The 22,261-nt window shown below is 35.6% G+C and overlaps 1 protein-coding gene and 1 long non-coding RNA gene across 12 annotated transcripts in view; one reads left to right on the plus strand and one right to left on the minus strand.

Annotated features, from left to right (window-relative positions):
- WDR17 (WD repeat domain 17) overlaps positions 1-22,261 on the plus strand; it is a 97,695-nt gene that overhangs the window by 15,174 nt on the left and 60,260 nt on the right. For 5 of the 11 annotated variants that reach the window (XM_055080917.1, XM_028481170.2, XM_028481161.2 and 2 more), the window contains 2 exons: positions 10,305-10,426; positions 21,271-21,399. In XM_055080917.1, the coding sequence (XP_054936892.1) occupies positions 10,361-10,426; positions 21,271-21,399 (195 nt within the window). In that variant the 5' untranslated portion in view covers positions 10,305-10,360. Of the gene's footprint in view, positions 1-7,516; positions 7,579-10,304; positions 10,427-10,535; positions 10,584-21,270; positions 21,441-22,261 lie in introns of those variants that run through there. The other 6 variants (XM_055080915.1, XM_055080916.1, XM_028481162.2 and 3 more) reach the window with 5 other exon arrangements.
- LOC114484501 (uncharacterized) overlaps positions 13,705-22,261 on the minus strand; it is a 39,760-nt gene continuing 31,203 nt past the window's right edge. Inside the window, exon 3 of the long non-coding RNA XR_003677486.2 lies at positions 13,705-14,441. This is a non-coding gene — a long non-coding RNA (uncharacterized lncRNA). The remainder of the gene's footprint in view (positions 14,442-22,261) is intronic.

Consider the following 22,261-nt stretch of genomic DNA (forward strand, 5'->3'; position numbering starts at 1 on the left):
TAACAAAAACCCAGCAACTAGAACAGCCACCATTTTATTAACTATAACAAGATGACTGAAGCTAATGCATCAAGAATGTTAGAATTGCAACATTTCTGCAGTTTTCCTGTGCTTTACTTCTTGGACACAAGAGAGCTGCTGCAGCAACATCATCACATCAATGTCCAAGTCAGAAGAAGCAGGGAAGAATGACATCGGAGATTTCTACTTCTATCTCATTAGCTGGAACTGAGTCAGAGGCCCACTCTTAGTCCAATACTTGTCCAAGGAGGATGAAATTAATACGACTGGTTTAGACCAATCACCATTCATCTCCTAGGAATGGGAAAAAATCCTGTCTTCCCTGAGAGCAAAGTAATTCCAACTGTGCCAGAATAACTTGGGGTTCTGTGGGCAGGGGAATGAGATAGGTGGAAATGTTGTTAATTAGACAACAGGAAGTGTCTGCTGTGTGTGAGCTCTCCCAGTGCCGTAAGCTTCTTGAAGCAGTTTTTAATTTTTTTGTTTGTTTGTTTCTTGTTCATATTCATATCTTTAGTAATTAGCATTAGTGCCTAGCCATGATTTATACTCACTAAATATTTTCTGAAATGAATTTAATAAAATGATATGGCAGATATACATGGATAAATATTACTTTTTTTTTCACTAAATAACATGAGGTAGATGCATATGCAAATAATGTATTGGGTGAGGCAAAATAGGAATAATAAAATATGCTCTGTTCGGTAGATAATAATGACTGAATTTTAGTAATATTGTATGCCTGTGGTGATGCAAACATGATAATTATATTAAAAGACAAGGAATTATGAAGGTTATATCTAATTGACATTATTGACTAATTGACTACTTCTGCTTTCTAAAATATGACTCGAAATTATGCAGTCTAAAAGCCTACCTGAGGTTTGGTTGCATGTAAAAGAGAAATGTAAATTAATAATGGCTCAAACAGACAGAAAAGGTTGGAGGTAGGAAGTCCAACAAGTGTCCGAGGATCTCGGCTTCTTCAGCTCCCTTTTCCACTGTCCCTTGGGTTCATCCTGCATCCTTATGATACTCTGGGGCCTCAGCCTTCATCTCCAAGCTCCAGGCAAGAGGTAAAGGGTGAGCTGAGAGGGTGGTACACCCTTGCTCCTCATGTTTAAAAAAATAAGTCTTAGTGTTTTTTATTTTCAAGAATTTATGCAACTATAGTGTTCAGTAATACACTTTCTTCTATTCTAAATTTACTTTCTCTAATGCTGGATACATCTGTGTTTTACCAAATGTTTTTCAGAGGACATTTTGAATTCGTTTACTCTAGGTCTTATGAAATAGCAAAAACAAAGATGACTTTTTTATCTAAAAATACAGATACTTTGAAGAGTTTATTATACTCTTTCTGCTGCATCCACTTTCATTAAAAAAAATCACTTTCATTAAAAAAGTACTCTGAAATGTTTTTCTTTGAACTTTGTTAGAGATTGTATTTATGTATCTTAGAAATACAGTGCATTTAAAAAACTAGTCAAAATAGATTTTCTTAGAAAATCAAATAAATAACAGTTAACTTGGAACTCCACTGTACAGTCTAAAAACTATTTTATTTATGATGCACCGTAACATGTGCTGGACATTTTAGACATTAAATTACCTTAGTGCGAGTCATTTTTTATTTTTAGACTAGGTCAATTTAGAGATTCAAGTTAGGAATTTTGGTTAAGTTTTCAGGAGATGAGGATTCAATAATTCATTTAAAAAGAACTTATTGACTATCATGACTATGATACATAACATAATCTCTAGATTAAATCTGAGAGAATTTATATCTTTACAACATTAAATCTTCTAATCCATTAGCATGCTATATCTACTTTTTGTTTAGGATTTTTACATTTAATTTATGAGAGAGATTTCTCTGTAATTTCCTTTCTTATAAAGTCTTTTTCAGGTTTTGGCAGACTATAAAGAACTGAGGTGATTTCTTTTATTATACTCTTAAAGAGTTTGTGTAAAATTTCTTCTTTAAATATTTTTAAAAATTCGCCAGTGAAATCACCTGGACCTGGGAGATTTAAACTAATTTAAATCACCTGTGGGAAAGTTTTAAATTCAGACTCATATTCATATTCAGTCTGTTTAGAACTTCTCACTCTTTCATCGACTTTGGTAACTTGTCTATTCATCCAATTTATCTTATATATTCCTGCAAATGTGTTCATAATAGTCTCTTATTCTTTTTTTTTGATATCAGTAGGTTCTGTAATGATGTCTTTTCTTCATTCCTGATGTTGATATTTGTACTTTCTCTATTTTTTTCTTAATAAATCTAAAAGTTTGTCTAAAGGAACCTGCATTTGATTTTCTCTGTTACATGTTTGTAAACATAAATATGTTTTCTTTTCTTTTTGGAATGATATCCTATTTTTACATTTTTTAAGATTTTGTTTGCTTTCCTTTTCCAGATTTTTGGGATAGAAGCTTAAATCTTTGATTTTCTTTCTTTCTCCTTTTCTGTTAGAAAAAAACAAAATATAATTAATACTGTAACCCTCCACTTCCAGGCATTGCTTAGCTATAACCCACAAATTTCTATTTGTTGTGGCTTTGCCATTTACTGCTAAATATTTTCTAACTTCCATTTTTACTTCTTTGATCCAAGGATTATTCAGAAGTGCATTGTTTAATTTCCAAACAGTTATGGGTTTTCTAGTTACCTCCCTCTTATTGATCTCAGACTTAATTCCATTGTGACCAGAAAACATACTCTGAATGCTTCTAATATTTTAGAGATTGGTGAGGTTTTCCTTATGGCTCAACACATGGTTTATTTTGGTAACTACTTCATGTTCCCTTGAAAAAAAATGTGAATTCTACCATTGTTGGGTACAGTATTCTGCATTTGTCAGTTGGGTCAATTTCATTGAATTTGTTATTCACATCTTTTATACTACTATAGAATTTTCTCTGTTCCATCAGATATTGAGATTTGTTACTTAAAGTCTTCCATTATGCTTATGGATTTGTATATTTCTCCTTTAATTCTGTCATTCTTGCTTTATATATTTGAAAATTATGTCATTTGGATGCAAACTGTCATATCATTCAGTTGCATTGACCCCTTTATCCTTAAGTAATATACCACTGTCCTCTAATATTTCTTGTCTTAAAATGTATTTAATCTTTTAAAAATATAATTATAATAGCTTTCTTTTGGTTAATGATTATGTAATATCTGTTTCTGTTCTTTACTTTGAACCATTCTGTAACCTTATAATTAAAGTATGACTCTTGTGAAGAGTATATGGCTTAGTTTTTAATACAGTTTACCAATTTTACTTTTACTTATAATTTTAATCCACTCATTTAACATATAACTGTTATATATACATATATATTTATATATACAATCACTTTTTGTTTTCTTATTCACAGATTTTTTATTAGTTACATTTTCCTTTAATTAACTGTTAATAATATGTTTATTCACTATTATTTTTGTAGTTACCCTAGAGATTCCAGCATGTAACTTTGACTCATTACAGTTTAACACAAATGACTTTTACCTCTTCATTGATATTAACTCCATTTATCCTGCTCTCACCTTTTGTGTTGTTTTCATATAATTTAATGCTACAAATATTTAAACTTCCCAAGACAGTATAGTTGTTGTTTTGTATAGTTAATATCTATTCAATAGTTATATTTAACCACATATTTCTCTTTCTGATGATCTTCATTATCTGTAACTTTCGTGTTTCTGTCTAGGATCATTTGCCTTCTACCTAAAGAACTTCCTGTAATATTTCTTTCTGGTTCAGGCCCCCTGGCAGTATATTCCCCATTTTTTGTTCATATGAAAATATCATAATTTCTGTCTTCACTTATATTTTCACTGGGTGTAGAGTTCTAGCTGTGTAGTTTTTTTTCTCATAACTTTAAAAGTGTCATTCCATTGTCTTTTGACTTCTGTTACTTCAATTGATCTTGACTATATTGTGATCATTTTTAAGATTTTTTTTTTCCTTTGTCCCTGGTTTTCAGCATCTTACTGTGATGTACCTAGCCAAGATTTTAACTTACCCTGACTGGGATTTGATGAGCTTTAGGAACTTGGTTTTTTTTTTAAATTAACTTTGGAAATTTCTCATTCTTTATCATTTGAATATTGGTTCTACTACATTTCGTCTCCTTTTTAGACTCCCATTACATCTGTGTTTAACTTTTCAATATATCCTATCTATTTCTTATGCTCTGTTCTATTTTCCTTCTTCCTTTTCTTTATGCATTAGTTTTGTTATATACTATTTATTTCTAGTCTACTGCACTAATACTAACTTCCGCTGTATCCAGTAAACTCATCCATTAAGATCTAAATTTCAGATATTGCGTTTTTCAGCTTTAGAGAATCCATTTTATTTTTACTTTTCATATAGTCTGATTTTCTGGTAAAAATGTTTCATTTTCAGCTATTTTTGTTCTTACATATTAAAAATATCATGTGACCTAAGCTAAAGAGAAGTATACTGTATAGATTGTCACTTTGTTACTAGTGGTTAGAATCACCAGTAACTGGAGGGTGTTGTCAGCTATATTGATTTGTTGTTTTTCAAGGGTGAGCTTTCAAATTGTTCCTAGGATGTAGCTATTTAATATTTTTGGAAGGTCTGGTCAAGGCATGAAATGCTGGGGCGGGAGCTATGTGTCACTGCAGATCGCTGCCAGCATTTAGGAACGTGCTGGTGGAGATTGCTCTGGGGCACACCCCTGTGGAATAGTACCAACTGAGGAGTCAGAGGATCTGTTATGGGCGTGGCATTAGCAGGCATCCACTGTGAACCATCACGGCTGAGTCATCAGACTCTGTGGGTGTTCCTGTGCACCCCCAAATACATATCCTTAATCTAGCCCATCTCAGTCCCCTGCTGCTGTTTTGCAGACTTTGGTTTTTACCCGTTCCCTCTTGTGAGATTATTCCTTGCATCCACCTTCCTCATCCGCTTGTCCCTGACATTGCTTCTAAAAATACTTGTGGGTTAAAGCAGCATTAGTGCATATCGCAGAGAAAGACTTAACATGTTGCAAAATATGATGGCTGGGGGTGGTAAATGGGGCAGGAAACTCTAGGGGCAAAATAAAAAGATAAATGAAAGTGTCCAAGTGAAGTTAGAAAATATAATCCAATTATACAATACCGACTTATATGTGGACAGGTCATTTCAGTTTATTTTCCCCCTCTTAATTTTGTTAGTATTAAAAAGCACTGCTGTGGATTCTTAGTGTATAATTGCTTTTTATTTAGATTATATACCTGACAGCAGAAATGCGCAATTTACTGTTTTGTACCAGCAAATTTGCACATTCGCATAATTAGCATAAAAGAAATATTGTGAGCGTCCTAGAAATCTCCCTCATGGCTCCTGTCACTACTTCCTTTTCCCTGAAGAAAACTCTCTCGTAACTTCTAGTAGCATAGGTTAACTTTGCTGGTTTTTAAACTTTTATAAATATTAGAATCCTATGATATTCATGTGTGACTTTCAATCGTCATTACATTGTATGGTTCATCCATTTTGTTGTGTATAGTTCATTTTAATTATTGTCTAGTACCCCAGTGTATGATTATCCTATAATTTGATCTCCCAGATTGGAGGAATCTGGTTTTTAGGGGAGATTTGTGTGTCTCCCCCTCCTCAACCCCGCCTGAGGCAGCCAAACTCCACTTTATACCTGTGGTGGGTTTTGAGTAACAGAGAAAGCACCTCTTCAGTGGCAGATCTGGGCTTCGTTCTGGTTCAGGATGGGAGCCCAAGATGTTTTCCTGCCCACCCCCCAGGAGCTGGTAGCTTTTGCTTCTTCCCTTCTCCCAGTTCTGTGGTCAGGAAGGAGGGTTATCTGTCCCTCCCTAGAAGCAGATGGGCTTTGCTTTTACTCCCTCCCCATTGTCCCTGGGAGTGAGGGTATGTATTTCCTCTCTCCGAGTAGCTGAAGACTTGTGCTTCATTTGGGAGAAGGATTCAGGGACCTATCCAGAGTTGCAGGCCTGTCAGCTCTCAGCAGCCAAGTGCTTCCTATGTGCCTGAGCCGCTAAGGGGGACTGTGTCTGATTTGCCCCCCTCTTTCTCCTAAGCACCCGATTGAGGCCTGAGGAGGAGATCTGACAGGTGAGTGCAACTCAGCTTGCATCGGGGACCTCCAGTTATTCTAAACTGATGCTCTAGCTCATATCGGCCTTTAGGACTTTCGCAAATTTTATCTGATTTTTTCCTCCCCGCTTTTATGGCAGTCACCTCTTTCTCCTACTCCCTGTCAAAGGCGAAGCCGTTAGTCTGTTTGTCTCTCCATGACTGCTCTCCTCACTCTTTGCAACTCCCTTGATTGCTTTGCAGCCTGACAATTTAATATTATCTTTCTCCAGAGAGAATATGCTTTTGCTTTTGGAAAGTATGAGGGTTAGGGAAGATCACCTCAATCCAAGCATTGAATGAATATTTGAAGCTGAACTTCAGTCTTTGTAAAGGATAGTCTATTTCACGCTAGTTTTAAGGTGTGGACCCAGGTGGTTCTCACTGAAAGGGCACCATTATTAGGCCATTTTTTTCCTTGGCAGCGTATGAACGCCAGTTTTTTTCCCTCCAGTCGCATGAGATTATGAAAAGCTCTCCAAAGCTTCTTAGTATTTCAGCCACTACTTTTAGATAGTCAGATCCTGTTGGGGAGAAAGTAGCATTCCCTCCTCATCAGCCCCACCCTGTTCCCTACAAGAGGGTAGCTGTGGAATGTCCTTCTCATGTTGATGGGTGTGAATGGAAGCAAGCCTTACAGCCAGAGCTTGGAGCTGGAACATTCTGACTTCTGCCCACATTATCACTGGGGAAACCAAGTCATATGGTAAGTCCAAAGGCAGCAGGCCAGGATATATAGTCGGCCCGTGATGAGCTCATAAAAAGGTATAGACGCAGAGAGGGATATAAAAAGGTCCGGACCAGCAGTCAGACCACAGGTTACTTGTGTGTTGTATTAGTCCCTGCAGTAAGTTTTCTGACATTGCAAGCCATTTTACTTTATTTATTTTCTTTAACACAATGACATCTAGCCTTTTCTTTTCATTGCCTTCCATCACTAATCTTAAAAGGCAGGAAAAGTTTTCTGACTACGAATTAAGTTAAATTTGTGATTTTAACAAGAAATTAGTCAGGTAGACCCATGGACGAATACACAGATGTAAAGATGTGGATTAAATGTCGCCGTGACTCTCCTTCCTGCTTCAGTTACTGCTAAGTGATCGTGACATGCTTCCGCTCTGAGCTCAGCTAAAGGTTTCAACACTGCGCTGCAGACCATCAAGGAGATGTGAGAGTTGAAAACTATTGGCCGTTCTTATGCTAAATGAACCAGATTCTATACACTCTCAGTTAATCAAAATACCTGAAATACAATAAATAACTATGTATTTTTATGCAAGATAATATTCATCTGAGATTCCATGATGTGAAATATTTTACTTTTCTTAGTTCTTGCAAAGACGGTAAATAAGGCTCATGGAAAACTATCCGGAAGTATGACATGAGAACTATTATGTGCCCTACAAGCAAGGTATTACTTTTAGCTATATTGTATTTATAGTGATATAGTAAATACTTGGTACCTTATATGATTATAAAATAATTTTACCAATTCAAGTTTGCATTTTATTTTCCCTTTAAAAATTAATTTTTGAAATAATTTGGTTAGCCGTTCCTCTGCAAGGAATTGAATGGTAATCCCATTTCGCTTGTTGATGAGTATATTACCTGTAGTTTGGATACATTTCTTTAGCCCCTTTCCAAGTTGCAGTTATGTATATATACACACACACACACACACACACACACACACACACACACACACCCCTTCGGTTCATGTGAACTACCACTAGTTGACAAACTTTTCTAGCATGTGTCAATTCACTCAACAAACATTTTGTACCTTCTATACAAACATGAATAAAACATGTTCCTTTGTCTTGGGCAACTCACAATTTTTGTCTCTGCAAATAATCACTATCCAGTGCACACAAATATAGACTTAGAGGCATACAGATGAGGGATTTGGTGCATTTGTGAAAGGCTTCAAAGAAGAGGGACATTAAGTTGGGTCTTGATAAATATGATACAGCTCATTAGTCACAAAAAAAGGGGAAGAGGTAAGACAGCTCAGGCAAAAGCATTTCACGAGTTAAAGGCATAAAGCCATGCTGGTATAGAACATGTTTAGGAATTGCAGTGAAAGCAGGGAGGTTAGTAAGTAAAGTATTTCATTAGTTTGTACAAGACAGTGGCGTTAGGGATGGAGGGAAGGGGCTTTTGAAGAGACATGTTAAAGGTAGTTGTTAAGACTCGGTGGTCAAATGTAGCGGGAGGTGGAGGGGAAAGTGGTGAAAGAATCGAAGATGGCTCCATGTTGTTATTTCGGGTTACTGTCGAGTATAGTTTTGGTCACTGGAACAGGGAATGCAGGGCAAAGGACAGACTATTGCGGGGCAGTAGAAAGGGATTCTTATCACTCGAAAGGGATAAGCTTGGCTTTACCGATGTTCATATTGAGTTTACCAGATACAAGGCTGCGGGATCCAGGTACAGTAGGTACTTTAAAATGGAGTTTAAGGGCTTGGCATGAGAGGCTGCAGCCACTGAAATGGTGGCAAGGTAGTTAGATATACCCTGGGTAGGCGCTAGATATAGGTCCAGGGCGGGGTAAAAAAGCGTAAGGCAGGACACAGACACAGATCTCTAACTCAAAATAGGATATGACAAGACAGACAGCAAGGAAGGACCACCAGTCCAGAGGGTGGGACCCTGCAGGAGATGCCAGTTCTGAGTAGTTAGCCAGGAGCCAGGGGCTCTGTGGGAACCCAAGGGCAGGACAGAAAGCATGGTCCAGATTCAGGGGAGTCAGCAAGATGGGAACAAATTGAGCAGCAGGGCGTACGAGGCCCGGAGCTTCCTGTGGAAGCCTGTTCCCAACTACTTTGACCTGGGGCTTCAAGCAGATATTATTGAAAACATTTCTAGAGGATAAGGAAGAAGAGGAATTCTGAAGGGTGCCATGTCCCATTTGGTATATTTTTATTTATTTATTTTTTTGCGGTACGCGGGCCTCTGACTGTTGCGGCCTCTCCCGTTGCGGGGCACAGGCTCCGGACGCGCAGGCTCAGCGGCCATGGCTCAGGGGCCCAGCCGCTCCGCGGCACGTGGGATCCTCCCGGACCGGGGCACGAACCCGTGTCCCCTGCATCGGCAGGCGGACTCTCAACCACTGCGCCACCAGGGAAGCCCTCCAGGTGGTATATTTTTAGAGTGAGATAAAGATGTTCTCAACTAGCTGCAGTGATATTTATGTGTCATACGTGTGTTTCTATGCCAGAACAAAAGTTATCTTACTTTTTGGATATGAAGAATGAAACACTCAAATTGCTCACGTTTTTTTCCTTTTATTTCCACCCCTCTCTTCCCTCCCTTTCTTCCTTCCTTCCTTTTTTCTCCACTGAGTTATAAGGATTTGATGAGTTTGGGGCAGGAAAAGATCACTCAGAACCGATTAAATGTTGGGTGAAGTACCTAAATTTTATAGAGGATGTTTTGAAGTCCAAATATTCTCCAGGACACCAGGAAATCTCTTGTTTAGTATGGCTAGTAAGTAATTTCTTCCAGAAGTGGGTGAAACTAAAATGAAGTCCGATTCATGTGATTTTGATTCTCTGTTGGACATGTTAGCGCTCTATTAAGTGATGTGCTGTCTAAACTTTTTGAGGCACTTAGGTAATTGACAATCAGCTAACCGTAAAAGGATTTAACTCTCAACCGTGGAGCTGGAAGCAAATCGAAATATAGGATTGGCCTTGTCATTGTACCCCTTTTAACCTTTATTCTAGTTTTATGTCCAACTCCTGAGATTGAAAATGGAACTGATTTCCTGCTTCCTGTTGTTTTGTGGTTTTTCTGGATTCCTTATTTTTAACTTGGTAACTTTTAGAAATAATTTGCCTATTTCTTACAAAAGTTAAATCCAAGATGGTTTTTAGAATGAAAACTGAAGGACAAATGAAATATTTGACATAGCATTCTCTAGTACAACAACATAATTATTTGATTTATTTCTTATTTGACTATAGGCTTGCATTTTCTGCTTTAGCATTATTTTTACAGATACTGTTATTTATAACTTATTAAAACTGTTTCAGCTGAAATGTGTGTGTACTTCTAGTTTCTTGTACTGAACAACATTTCATAAGGCAGAGTTTGGTAAACCCATTTGGTTGAAACACATTGTTATTACTTTAGGTGCTGACTATTCTGAAGCCGGTTTCCAATTGCCTTGATTAAAGTAGAAACATTCTATGGCTTGGATGAGTTACATTTCACATTGGTTTGAGCAAGATGATTGGTATGAAGGACTACAAAGAGTAAGATATATTTACTTGTAATTATAATTTTCTGTGATCTTTTTCTGCTTTATTTCTCATGCAGCTGTATTTCTGTGTCATTTATATTGTGGACATTTTTGCATTGCAGGATTCTGAGAGTAAATAGGATACTTATCTGATAGACTTAAAAGCAGAGGTAAGAAAATACATAAGGATAGTCATTTATTGAAGAAAAGGTGTTTTCTTCTATCCTGATTTCAGATGAATTCTTAACGTGTTCAGATTGTCTTTAGGCTTTAAAGATAAAATAGGATTCTTTCTAAGGAGATTAGTGTATGAAAATAGCAATAATTTCAAGAAAGTAATTTTACATAATTTTATGATAGAAATATGTATGGTAATACCATGTATTATAATAATATTGTAAAAGAAAATGTTCTGAAGAAGAGTGCCATGTTCCATTTGGTAAATTTTTAGGCAATTAATTATGTTTCAAAGGGATTTGCATTGTTACTATGGCAACTTTTGCATAGCGTAGCTATTCTGATCTATTTCTACTGCGATAGCAGAAAACTGCCATTTTTAAATGCACCTTATCAAAATGGATTTAGTTTAGAATAACATAAGATTTCTCTTTGATTATGGTCACCTTTTAAATGAAGGATTTCTTAATTATTTAAATGAAGGAGATTTGTGGATTTTTCTTTTCATTAAGGAGTGGAACAAAAGAGACGGAATATCTTTATGTAGTTTTACCAGCTTTCTCCCCATTGTTGTTTGAGGGCATATACTACTAAAGACATGCAGCACTGACTTTTTCTTCCTTCCTCCTTACTTGCGGTTGCTATTCTAATCACATCAATCAAAGATATTTTCTCAGCATTTTACTTCTTTTAGATTATCTTTTTAGTTGTAAATCCTCAGTGGTTTAAGCCTCTTGGGTTTTTTCCTTCAGATTTTTTTTTTTTCCAGCTGTGAAACAAGCTGGTAAGCATCTCTGGAGCCAGTAAATATCTAACCGTGGAGAATAACCCTCATGGTATGGGTCCTAAAGCATTCTTCAGAAGGGAGGTTGAGAATTACTGTGTAGCTCACCATCCTGAATTCCAGCCTTAACCATAATGATAGAAATATTTCAGCTTATGAGTTTAATAGCAGTATTTGAAGTTGCGCTGGACACACACACACACAGACACGCGTGCACGCACTATAATTCCAGCGTCCTTTTTTATATTGTGTGTGTGCATTTTAAATGTAATAACAGTGCATTTCTAATGTTCAAACAGAAGGCTTTTTTTTTCAAGTGTAGTGCATATATTCCTCTATGGGAAAGGAAAGGGATGACAATCTAATTTGGAGGGAGGGGTGACTGATTTTAAGAAAATGCATTTTGCTAAAATTGTGTGTCTCTTTTTAGTGATTTTGAGGCAGCTCATGGAGATTATGAGGATTCAAAAGCTTTCCCTCCACCATAACCCCAATCTGCCCTTTAATAAACTATGGCCTTTATAAGTGAATTCCTTGTTCTGAGACATATTAAAAGAATAACTATTCTCATATATAGATATAGTCCAACCCTAAAATTACCATATCCTCTTCATGAGTTTAAGCTTTTCTTGGCTCAAGTTTTGATCAGTTCTTATACAGACTTAGATGACAATGAAACATCTTATTCTAAATAATGAAAATTGAAACATGATTATTTAATTTCTTCTAAAATTCCAGCTTATAATTTTTCAGATGATATATATGTGCACATATACCCTATATAATCAGCATTCAGAATACCAGATTTTTCCATAGTTATATTTTTAATGCTTACTGGAAAAGATAAATTGGTTTTTGAGCTAAAAATTATAATTTAGAAATGTAGTGTTTGAAAAAAATCACATACAAATATGAGTTTTATCTTTAGATCACTGAAGTGGCCTTTATACTTTGATATAGTTAATATTTATGGCATATGTATATATTTCTCCACACACAGCACATGTATATGAACTTGATTTTAACTTAGTTTTATAATTTTATTTTTGGCAGTATTGTAACTCTAGCTATATTTAAATTTCATGCTTATGTCATATAATCTTGCATATTCAGAGGTGAGCTTTATTGTTATACAAATCTAATGCAAATATACTCTTGTAACTTGCTTTTTTACATTTCATACACTTACACTTCATTGTAATTATAATGTATGTATTGTGTATTTCATATAATATAAGATTGAAACCAAGAATAGAATTTAGGTTAAAAAAATAAAAATAATATCTCTGTAGGGCTGTAGTTGCCAGGCTACTGACACTGTCATTTGCACGTGAGGTGACACAATGCTCAGACTTTCTTCCTGAATCCTTTGTAAATCTGCATTATTCAGTGAACTGCAAAGTTTAGTACTTTATCTTTAAAGTGTGTATATTGTTTCTGGGCCAAAAAGATGTTTTCTGAAATAGCAAATCTTCAGAATGGACATGGAAATTCTTAGGTGGTTCACATGAGAATGAAACATATTCTTAACTAAAGATAAAAGGGTACATAATATTTACCTGAAATATAAAACTACCTGTTGCATACAGTTAAAATATATTTGATTTCCTATATATGTGACATATTTGTAGGATTTATATTTAAAATATAAACATGTATTTTGAAATGGACCTTCGGTTGAATGTTTTCTATTTTTAGTAATGCAGAATCACTAATTGTGTAACCATTCATGCTGACCACAATGATATCTAAAGCTTCTGGACATTTCTTTTTATCTCCTCGGTAACTGTAGATATGGCTTAATAAAGACTACATAATATTATATATATATATATATTTTATGATACTTTTGAGAAAAATAATATAGAAGTTTCAAATACTAGCAGTTTAAATACATAATTCAGAATTCTAGATGCAATAGTATTCATATGTTTAATGATGCATGATTTTTTAATACCTCATTCAAAATCCTAATTTTTTTAAGAAGCTGCCATTTTGTTTTTTCCTGTTTATTATTTTAATGGCTGGTTTAGACAAGTTATTCAACTCTGAATTATGAAGCATTTAAGTTGTTGGACTATAAGACTTATAAAATCTGCTTAGGAACATACAAAGGCATACCAAACTGTATGACAATATTGAAATGTTTATATTATCTGAAGTTAGAAACTTTTAAAGAAGTAAATCAGGATAAACTGATAAAATAAAAAGTATTGGCATGGATTTAGAAGTAATTTATTTGTTTTCAATAAATAAAGAGTTAGCAGAGGATTGTAGTTTCCAATTTGTCATGTAGGAGCTCAGAAGTCTTCACTCTGGCCTAAAACAAAACAAAAAAATGAAAACTGAAAAATCAATAACTTTTCTTACATTCATAAGAGAAGTGAGGTCACAAGGCAAACCGCTGCCCCAGATTGGAGAGACAGACAGGCAGATACAGAGAATCACAATGCACCAGAGCAGAAACCCACCAGCAGAAACCTCTGTGGGAACCAGAGCCAGAGTGGAAAACCTGAACTGTAATTGATGAATTGCTGGAGGCTCATATATCAAGTTCTAGAGTTAAAAACTCGAGACAGCGGAGGGAGTAATAAGGCGGCCTCTAGGCTTTTCTGAGTTTTACCTCCAGGACCTTTACCAAGTTTTCACAGTAAATATCAGAGAAAGATCCCTTCATGCTTCTGGCAAAGGGAGAGGAAAAGGAATTGTTTTGAAATATGTCAGAGCACTCTTCTTCTTAACAAGGCTGCCCGTGTGGAGAAACTATTTTACCAGAGCCTGATCTGCAGAGATTATATCAGCACCTGACCTATCTGGGAGAAGGGAAATACCCAGTCCCCGCTAACTAGCTATCCTGTCCCACCTAGGGGAGAAAGATCCCTGAGAAAACTGGTGAAATTCCCATTCCACAGCCACAGGCTCATCAGAAGACAGGGACTTAATCATAGGACTGCAGAATGCTTTCTCTTCTCCCACAACTTAACATTACATTACTAAAGGTCTGCTTACCAGTTCCTTTTAGCCAGTAACATCATGTTCTCCTTTCAACAAAAAATCACAAGGCACACTAAAAAGCAAAAAAACACAGTTCAAAGAGATTAAACAAGCATCAGCTCCAAAGTCAGATATGGCAGGGATGTTGGAATTTATCCGACCAATAATTTTTTTAAAGTATAATTAGTATGCTAAGGGCTTTAATGAAAAAAGTAGACAACATGGAAAAACAGATGGATAATTTAAGCAGAGAGATGGAAATTATAAGAAAGAATCAACAAGAAATACAAGAGATCAGAAATACTGTAACAGAAATGAAGAATGCCTTTAATAGATTCATTAGTAGACTGGACATGACTGAGAAAAGAATCTCTGAGCTTGAGAATATGACAACAGAAACTTCCAAAACTAAAAAGAAAAGAGAAAAAAATGAAAAAATAACAGAACAGAATGTCCAAGAACTGTGGGACAACTACAAATGTAAAACTACATTTCCATACACATAATGGAAATACCAGAAGAAGAAAGACAGGGACAGAAGCAATAATTGAAACAATAATGACTTAGAATTTCTTAAAATTGACATCAGACACCAAACCACAGATCCACCAAGTTTGGAGAACACTAAGCAGGATAAATGCCAAAAAAAAAAAAATACGCCTAGGAAAATCATATCCAAACTTCAGAAAATCAAAGACAAAGAGAAATCTTAAAAGAAGCCAGAGCAAGGGTCAGAATTATATCCACTTCTCAGAAACCATGCAATCGAGAGTGGAATGCAACGTTTAAAGTGTTGAGAGAACTAGAACACCAACCTAGAGTTCTGTACCTTGTGAAACTATCCTTCAAAAGTGAAAGAGAAATAAAGACTTTCTTAGACAAACAAAAATTGGGGCATTTGTTGCCAGTAGACCTGCCTTGCAAGAAATGTTAAAAAAAAAGTTCTTCAGAGAGAAGGAAAATTATATAGGTAGAAATTCAGATCTACATAAACAAAGGAAGAACCGTGGAGAATGACTAAGTGATGGTAAAATAAAAACTTTCATTTTCTTATTCTTAATTGACCTAACAAATAACAGTTTGTTCAAAATGAAAATAGCAACGTCTTTGATTATGTAAGCTTATGTTTGTACACACACACACATACACATACATACATATATATGTGTCAGGTATGCTTATGTGTGAGTGAAATGAATGACATCAATGATACAAGAGATGAGAAAGAGGAATTAGGATTATTTTGTTTTTATAAGGTACTGAGAAGTGGAATAGTATTATTTGAAAGTAGACTTGGATTAGTTGTCAATGTATATTGAAAAGTCTAGGACAAGAACTTAAAATGTTTTTAAATGAGGTATAATTGATATGCTAAGAAAGGAGAAAAAATTGAGTCATACAAAGTACTCAGTTGAAACCACAAAAGAAAGAGAAAGTGTGGGAGACAAAAACAGGACCAAAGATCAAGGGCAACAAACTGAAACAGTAAATATATAGTAGATTTTTTTTTTCTTTTTTTTTTGCGGCACGCGGGCCTCTCACTGTTGTGGCCTCTCCTGTTGCGGAGCACAGGCTCCGAACACGCAGGCTCAGCGGCCATGGCTCACGGGCCTAGCCGCTCCGCAGCATGTGGGATCCTCCCGGACTGGGGCACGAACCCGTGTCCCCTGCATCGGCAGGCGGACTCTCAACCACTGCACCACCAGGGAAGCCCTATAGTAGATATTAATCCAACTATATCAATAATCACCTTGAATGTTGACGATCTACACGCACCAATTAAAAGACAGAGTTTGTCAAAGTGGATCGAAAAACAAGGCCCAACTATGTTTTCTGCAAGAAATTCACATTAAATATAAAGGCACATATAGATTAAAAGTAAAGGGATGGAGAAAATATACCATGCTAACACTAATCAAAAGAAGTAGGCATGTCTGTCTTAATTTCAGATGGAGTGGACTTCAGAGCAAGGAACGTTATCAGGGATAAAGAGGGACATTACATAATAATAAAGGGGTCAGTATTCCAGAAGATATAACAATCCTTAATATGTATTTGCCTAATAACAGAGTATCATAATACATGAGGCAAAGCTGATAAGAGTGCAAGGAGAAATAGATGAACCCACTATTATAGTTGGAGACTTTAATGTCCCTTTTATAAGAATTTAACAGATCTAGCAGACAGAAAGTTAGGAGGGACATAGATGAACTCAAGAGCATCTTCAATCAACTGGATATAATTGACATCTATAGGCTACTTCATCCAACAACAGCAGATTACACATTCTTCTCAAGCTCACAAGGAACATTCACAGACTAGACCATATTGTGGACCAAAAAACACACCTTAACAAATTTAAAAGTATAGAAATAATACAGGTCTGCTCTGAGACAACGGAACTAAACTAGACATCAGTAGCAGAAACATAGCTGGAAAACCCCCAAATACTTAGAGATTAAACAACACTTTTCTAAACAACACATGGATCAAAGAAGAACTCTCAAGAGAAATTAAAAATTATTTTGAACTAAATGAAATTGAAAATACAACTTAATGAAGTAAAAGCCCACAAAAGCAGGGCTTGGAGGGAAATTTATAGCATTTAGTGCATTTCTTAGAAAAAAGGAAGATCTAAAATCAGTCATCTAAGCTTCTGCCTTAGGACACTAGAAAAAGAAGAGCAAATTGAATTCAAAGTAAGCAGAGTAAAAGAAATAATAAAAATTAGATCAGAAATTAATGAAATTGAAAGTAGAAAATCAATAGAGAAAACAAAACTAAAAGCTGCTTCTTTGAAAAGATCAGTAAAGTTTATAAGCCTTTAGCCAGGCTACTTAAGAAGAAAAAAGAGAAGAAATATATTACTAATATTAGTAGTGAAAGAAGAGGTATCACTACAGATCCTATGGACATTAAAAGGATAATAAAGGAATACTATCAATAATTCTATGCCCACAAATTTGATAACCTAGATGAAACAGACTAATTTTTTGAAGACACAGTTTACCAAAATTCACACAAGAATAAATAGACAATCTGTGTAGACCTGTGTCTATACCTGAATACACCTATGTATCAACAGATGCTGAAAATCATTTGACAAAATCCAGTACTCCTTCATGATGAAAACTCTCAGCAACCTAGGAATAGAGGGTAACTTCCTCAACTTGATGAAGAACATATTTTTTCCTCATCTTGGTAAAGAACAAAAACCCTGTAACTAACATCATACTTAATGGTGAGAAACTTGAAGTTCTCCTGCTAAGATCAGGAACACGGCGGGGATGTCTGCTCTCACCACTGCTTTTCAACACTGTACTGAAGTCCTAAGTAATGTAACTAGACAAGAAAAGGAAATAAAAGGTATACAGACTGGCATGGAAGAAATCAAACTGTCTTTGTTCACAGATGACTTTAGTGTCTGCGTAGGAAAAAACCTCCTGGTACCAATATAGTGATTTTAGCAAGATTTTAGAATACAAGATTAATATACAAAAGTCAGTCACTTTCCTGTGTACCAGCAATGAACAAGTGGAATTTGAAATTTAAAACACATTACCATTTACAATAGCATCCCAAAAATGAAATACTGAGGTTTAAATCTAACAAAGTATGTACAAGATCAATATGAGAAAAACAATGAAACTCAGATAACAGATAATCAAAGAACTAAATACATGGAGAGATATTCCATGTTCAGGGATAGAAAGAATCAATAGTGTCAAGACGTCAGTTATTGCTAACTTGATCTATAGATGTGATAAAATCCCAACCAGAATCTCAGGAAGTTATTTTTTGGATATTGACAAACGGATTCTAAAGTTTATATGGAGAGGCAAAAGACCCAAAACAACTAAAACAGTGTTGAACGAGAGCAACAAAGTCAGTGGACTGACACTACCCAACTTCAAGGCTTACTATAAAGCTATAGTAATAAGACAGTGTAGTATGGATAAAAGAATCGACAAGAAGATCAGTGTAACAGAATAGAGAGCCCATAAATATACCCACATAAATATAATCAACTGATCTTCAACAAAGGATCAAAGGCAATACAATGGAGAAAAGATAGTCTTTTCAACAAATGGTGCTAGAACAACTGGACATCCACATGCAAAAAAATTAATCTAGACTAGACCTTACATCTTTCATAAATGGAGTTTAGACCCTAAAGGTAAAACACAAAACTATTAAACTCCTAGAAGGTAACATAAGAGAAACCTAGATGACCTTGGGTATGGCCATGAATTTTTAGATTCAACACCAAAGGCATGATCCATGAAATAAATAATTGAATGCTAAACTTTATTAAATTAAAAAATTCTCCTCTGTGAAAGACAGTGTCAAGAGAAAAAGAAGACAAGCCACAGACTCGGAGAAAATATTTGCCAAAGACCATCTAATAACTGTTACCCAGAATATGTGGAGAACTCTTAAAATTCAACAAGAAAAGACAAACACCCCAATTAAAAAAAAACAAGGACCTACTGTATAGCACAGGGAACTATAATCAATATCCTGTAATAGCCTAGAATGGAAAAGAATCTGAAAAAGAATGCATATATATATATGTATATGAATCAGTTTTCTGTACATCTGAACTAACACAACATTGTAAGTCAACTATACTTCAATAAAAATAAAAGGGAAAAAGACTTGAAAAGACACCTCACTGAAGAAGATGACATGTAAGCTATGGAAAGATGTCCAACATCATAAGTTATTAGGGAATTGCAAATTAAAACGACAGTGAGATACTACTACGTGCCTATTAGAATGGCCCATCTAAAACACTGACAACACCAAAGGATGGTGAGGACGTACAGCAGCAGGAACTCTCATTCATTGCTGGTGGGAATGCAAAATAGGGCAGACACTCTGGAAGACAGTTTGATAGTTTGTTACAAAATAAACATACCCTTCCCAGGATCCAGCACTCTCTTCCTTTTCCTCTCCTTCTTATTTAGCTAAATGAATTGAAAAGTTATGTCCAGATAAAAACCTGCGTACAGATGTTTGTAGTGGCTTTATTCCTAGTTGCCCAAACCTGCAAACAACCACATGTCCTTCAATAGGTGAATGGGTCAATAAACCACGGTACATCAAAACAATGGACTGATATTCAGTGCTAAGAAGAAATGAGCTATCAAGCCATGTAAAGACATTGAATACATATTACTAAGTGTAAGAAACTGATCTGGAAAAAACAGCCATACTGTATGATTTCAGTTATATTCTGGAAAAGGCAAAACTATGGAGACAGTGAAAAGATCAGTGGTTACCTGCAGTAGGAGGGATAGAGGGGTAACCAGGTGGAGCACAGAGGATTTTCAGGGCAGAGAAACTACTTTGTATGATACTACAATGGTGATGCTTGTCGTTATGCATTTGTCAAAACCCATAGAATGTACAACACCAAGAGGGAACCCTAAGGTAAACTATGGACTTTGGATGGTAATGATGTGTCAGGGTAGGTTCATCATTATAACAAATGTACCATCTGGTAGGGATGTTGATAGTGGCTGAGCTTGTGCGTGTTGGGGAAGTGGGGGGGCGAATGAAAATCTCTGTAATTTCTACTCAGTTTTGCTGTAAACGAAAAACTGCTCTAATAATAAAGTTTATTAATTTCTTAAGAAGTAAAAAAGAGTTAGAAGAAAGTGAAAATTAAATGACTCCATTTTTCCTGTATATTAAATATCTTTCCCTTATGTTTCTTTTCCAAATATAAACTCAAAATTTGTTTACACACAAACATTAATAGTAATCGTACATACCAAGGATAAACTATAACAGCCTATTTAATTCACACGTGGTTGAAATAATGTATATTTTCAATGAAAGTAATATTGTCATAACATTACTAATTGAAAAAAAGTGTATTTTTAAAATTTATCCAGAATGCTAGGTGTCACTAGAGGAGGAAGAAAGCAGGTATTTGTAGCAGTTTCTTATACTTGGAAGCACCGAAAGTTGGTAGCACCGCTTTTTTATCATGCCAGTTTTCACTGCAAATTATTTACTTTTTTGGGGAAATATATCACTAGTTCCACCCAGATAAAGGAATTTAATGGGATGAAGATAGAAATTGGAGAAGGAAGAGAAGAGGAAAAAAGAAGAGATCTTTTCAGGAAGTGGAAATATGAACTAGAAAAGATATAAAGAAGAAAGTAGCTTTATAAATAAATGAGATAGAATGTAACTGACTCTGGGCTCGTTTACTGTAAAATCCTCTGCCCTGCCACATAAACGATTTATATTCTGTAATTTCCAGCTTCCTTCTGTCCTCTCTTCACAATGAACACTACTGTTAACCCAGCTTGTATTCCTGCCTTGTGTACCTCAAATAGTTTTTGTGAGGACGTAGAGTCAATGTGAAGACTGTGAAGTTCTGAGACAGAGGTCACAATCCTCCCAATGTTGTATGAGCTCACAGTGTTTTACACTTGAATTTGCTGCCTTGAAGGAATTGCCAGTGTATAAAAATTGGTATGTTTACATAAAAATCTGGATATTTCCATTTCTTTGGGAAGTTCCAGAAATCTGGCCACATGGAGTAACCTTCTCCAGTGGTACTAGACCCTTTAGATAGGATATGCACTTTCTATTTCACTCTGGTCCCTGTCACGCCTGGTAGGATTACCAACCCTTGGTCAAATGTCAGTTGTCATTTATTTTATAATCTCTTGCTTCCTTAATGGAAATGACCTGCCTTGATGATTGTTGACATTTGGAGATTTCAACTCCTGTTTGAAAGTATACACTGAGATTGATAGTGCTAGTAGAAAATTTTTTCAGGGCGTAAAGATAAGGATTGAAGAAAACAGATGTAAAACAAAAAAGAGGAAGTTTATTGAATAATGGAATTGACTGATATGCCTCTGAATTTGTTTTTCAAGGCAAACATGTCCCAGGTAAGGCAAGTGGGACTGCTGGCTGCTGGATGTCAGCCATGGAACAAAGATGTGTGCGTTGCCAATGGAGACAGGTTTGCGTACTGTGCTACCCTGGCCATCTATATTTATCAGGTAAAAGAATGCTGATTCTTTCCAAGTTTTCCTTTTATCAGGTAAAATTACTATTTAATTAATACTTGAAAAGCTTAATGCTGTAACTTTATTGATATTGGTATTTTATTGTATATTTTGTTACTATTTTTACCATGTTAGTTTTACAAGTCAAGCTTTTAGAAAATGCTCGTATCATAATATTAAATTATTAGCAAATTCTTAATTGGTTTAGTAATCCTAATTTGATGCTATTCATCAAAAAGAATTTCTTCAAGCATTAAAGGTCCTGTTTAATGAACGGTGAACAAGTAGTTCTTAATTCTTTTAAACTACATTCCCATATAAATAAATGGAATTCATTTGTCCATTTATTTCAAACCTTGCGCAGTAACACGTGATACAAGAACGTTGCCTTATCAGTTGAAGAAGTGAGTAGTCCTTTAGAGAGCATTCTATTAAAAATAGTGCAGCTGTAACAGATTTTGAGATAGTCTTGGGATAAACATCTTTATCACTACCTTTTCTCATGTGCTGGCTCCATCCAGACATCTCTTATCAGTTCCCAGTCTACACAGCCAACGGCCTTCTGAATTTTTTCATATAGAGGTGCCATAAGCATCACAAATCCAAGTCCGGTTTTTCTCCTTAAACCTGGAGCCAGCATTTCAGTGTCATCCACTAACCATTAGTCTAAACCACAGATGTGAGAGTTAGCACTGACTCCCCTCTTCTACTCACGTCCTACACGCTAGGTAACCAGGACTGGTTCTGGTATTTTCTACCTTTTACTCCCTTCTTCATATCCTTCTCACTTAAGCTATTATAATAGTTTCTTTTTTTTTTTTTTTTTTTTTTTTTTTTTGGCGGTACGCGGGGCTCT

This window comes from Physeter macrocephalus, chromosome 20 (genome assembly GCF_002837175.3).
Source record: "Physeter macrocephalus isolate SW-GA chromosome 20, ASM283717v5, whole genome shotgun sequence".
NCBI classification, from domain to species: domain Eukaryota; kingdom Metazoa; phylum Chordata; class Mammalia; order Artiodactyla; family Physeteridae; genus Physeter; species Physeter macrocephalus.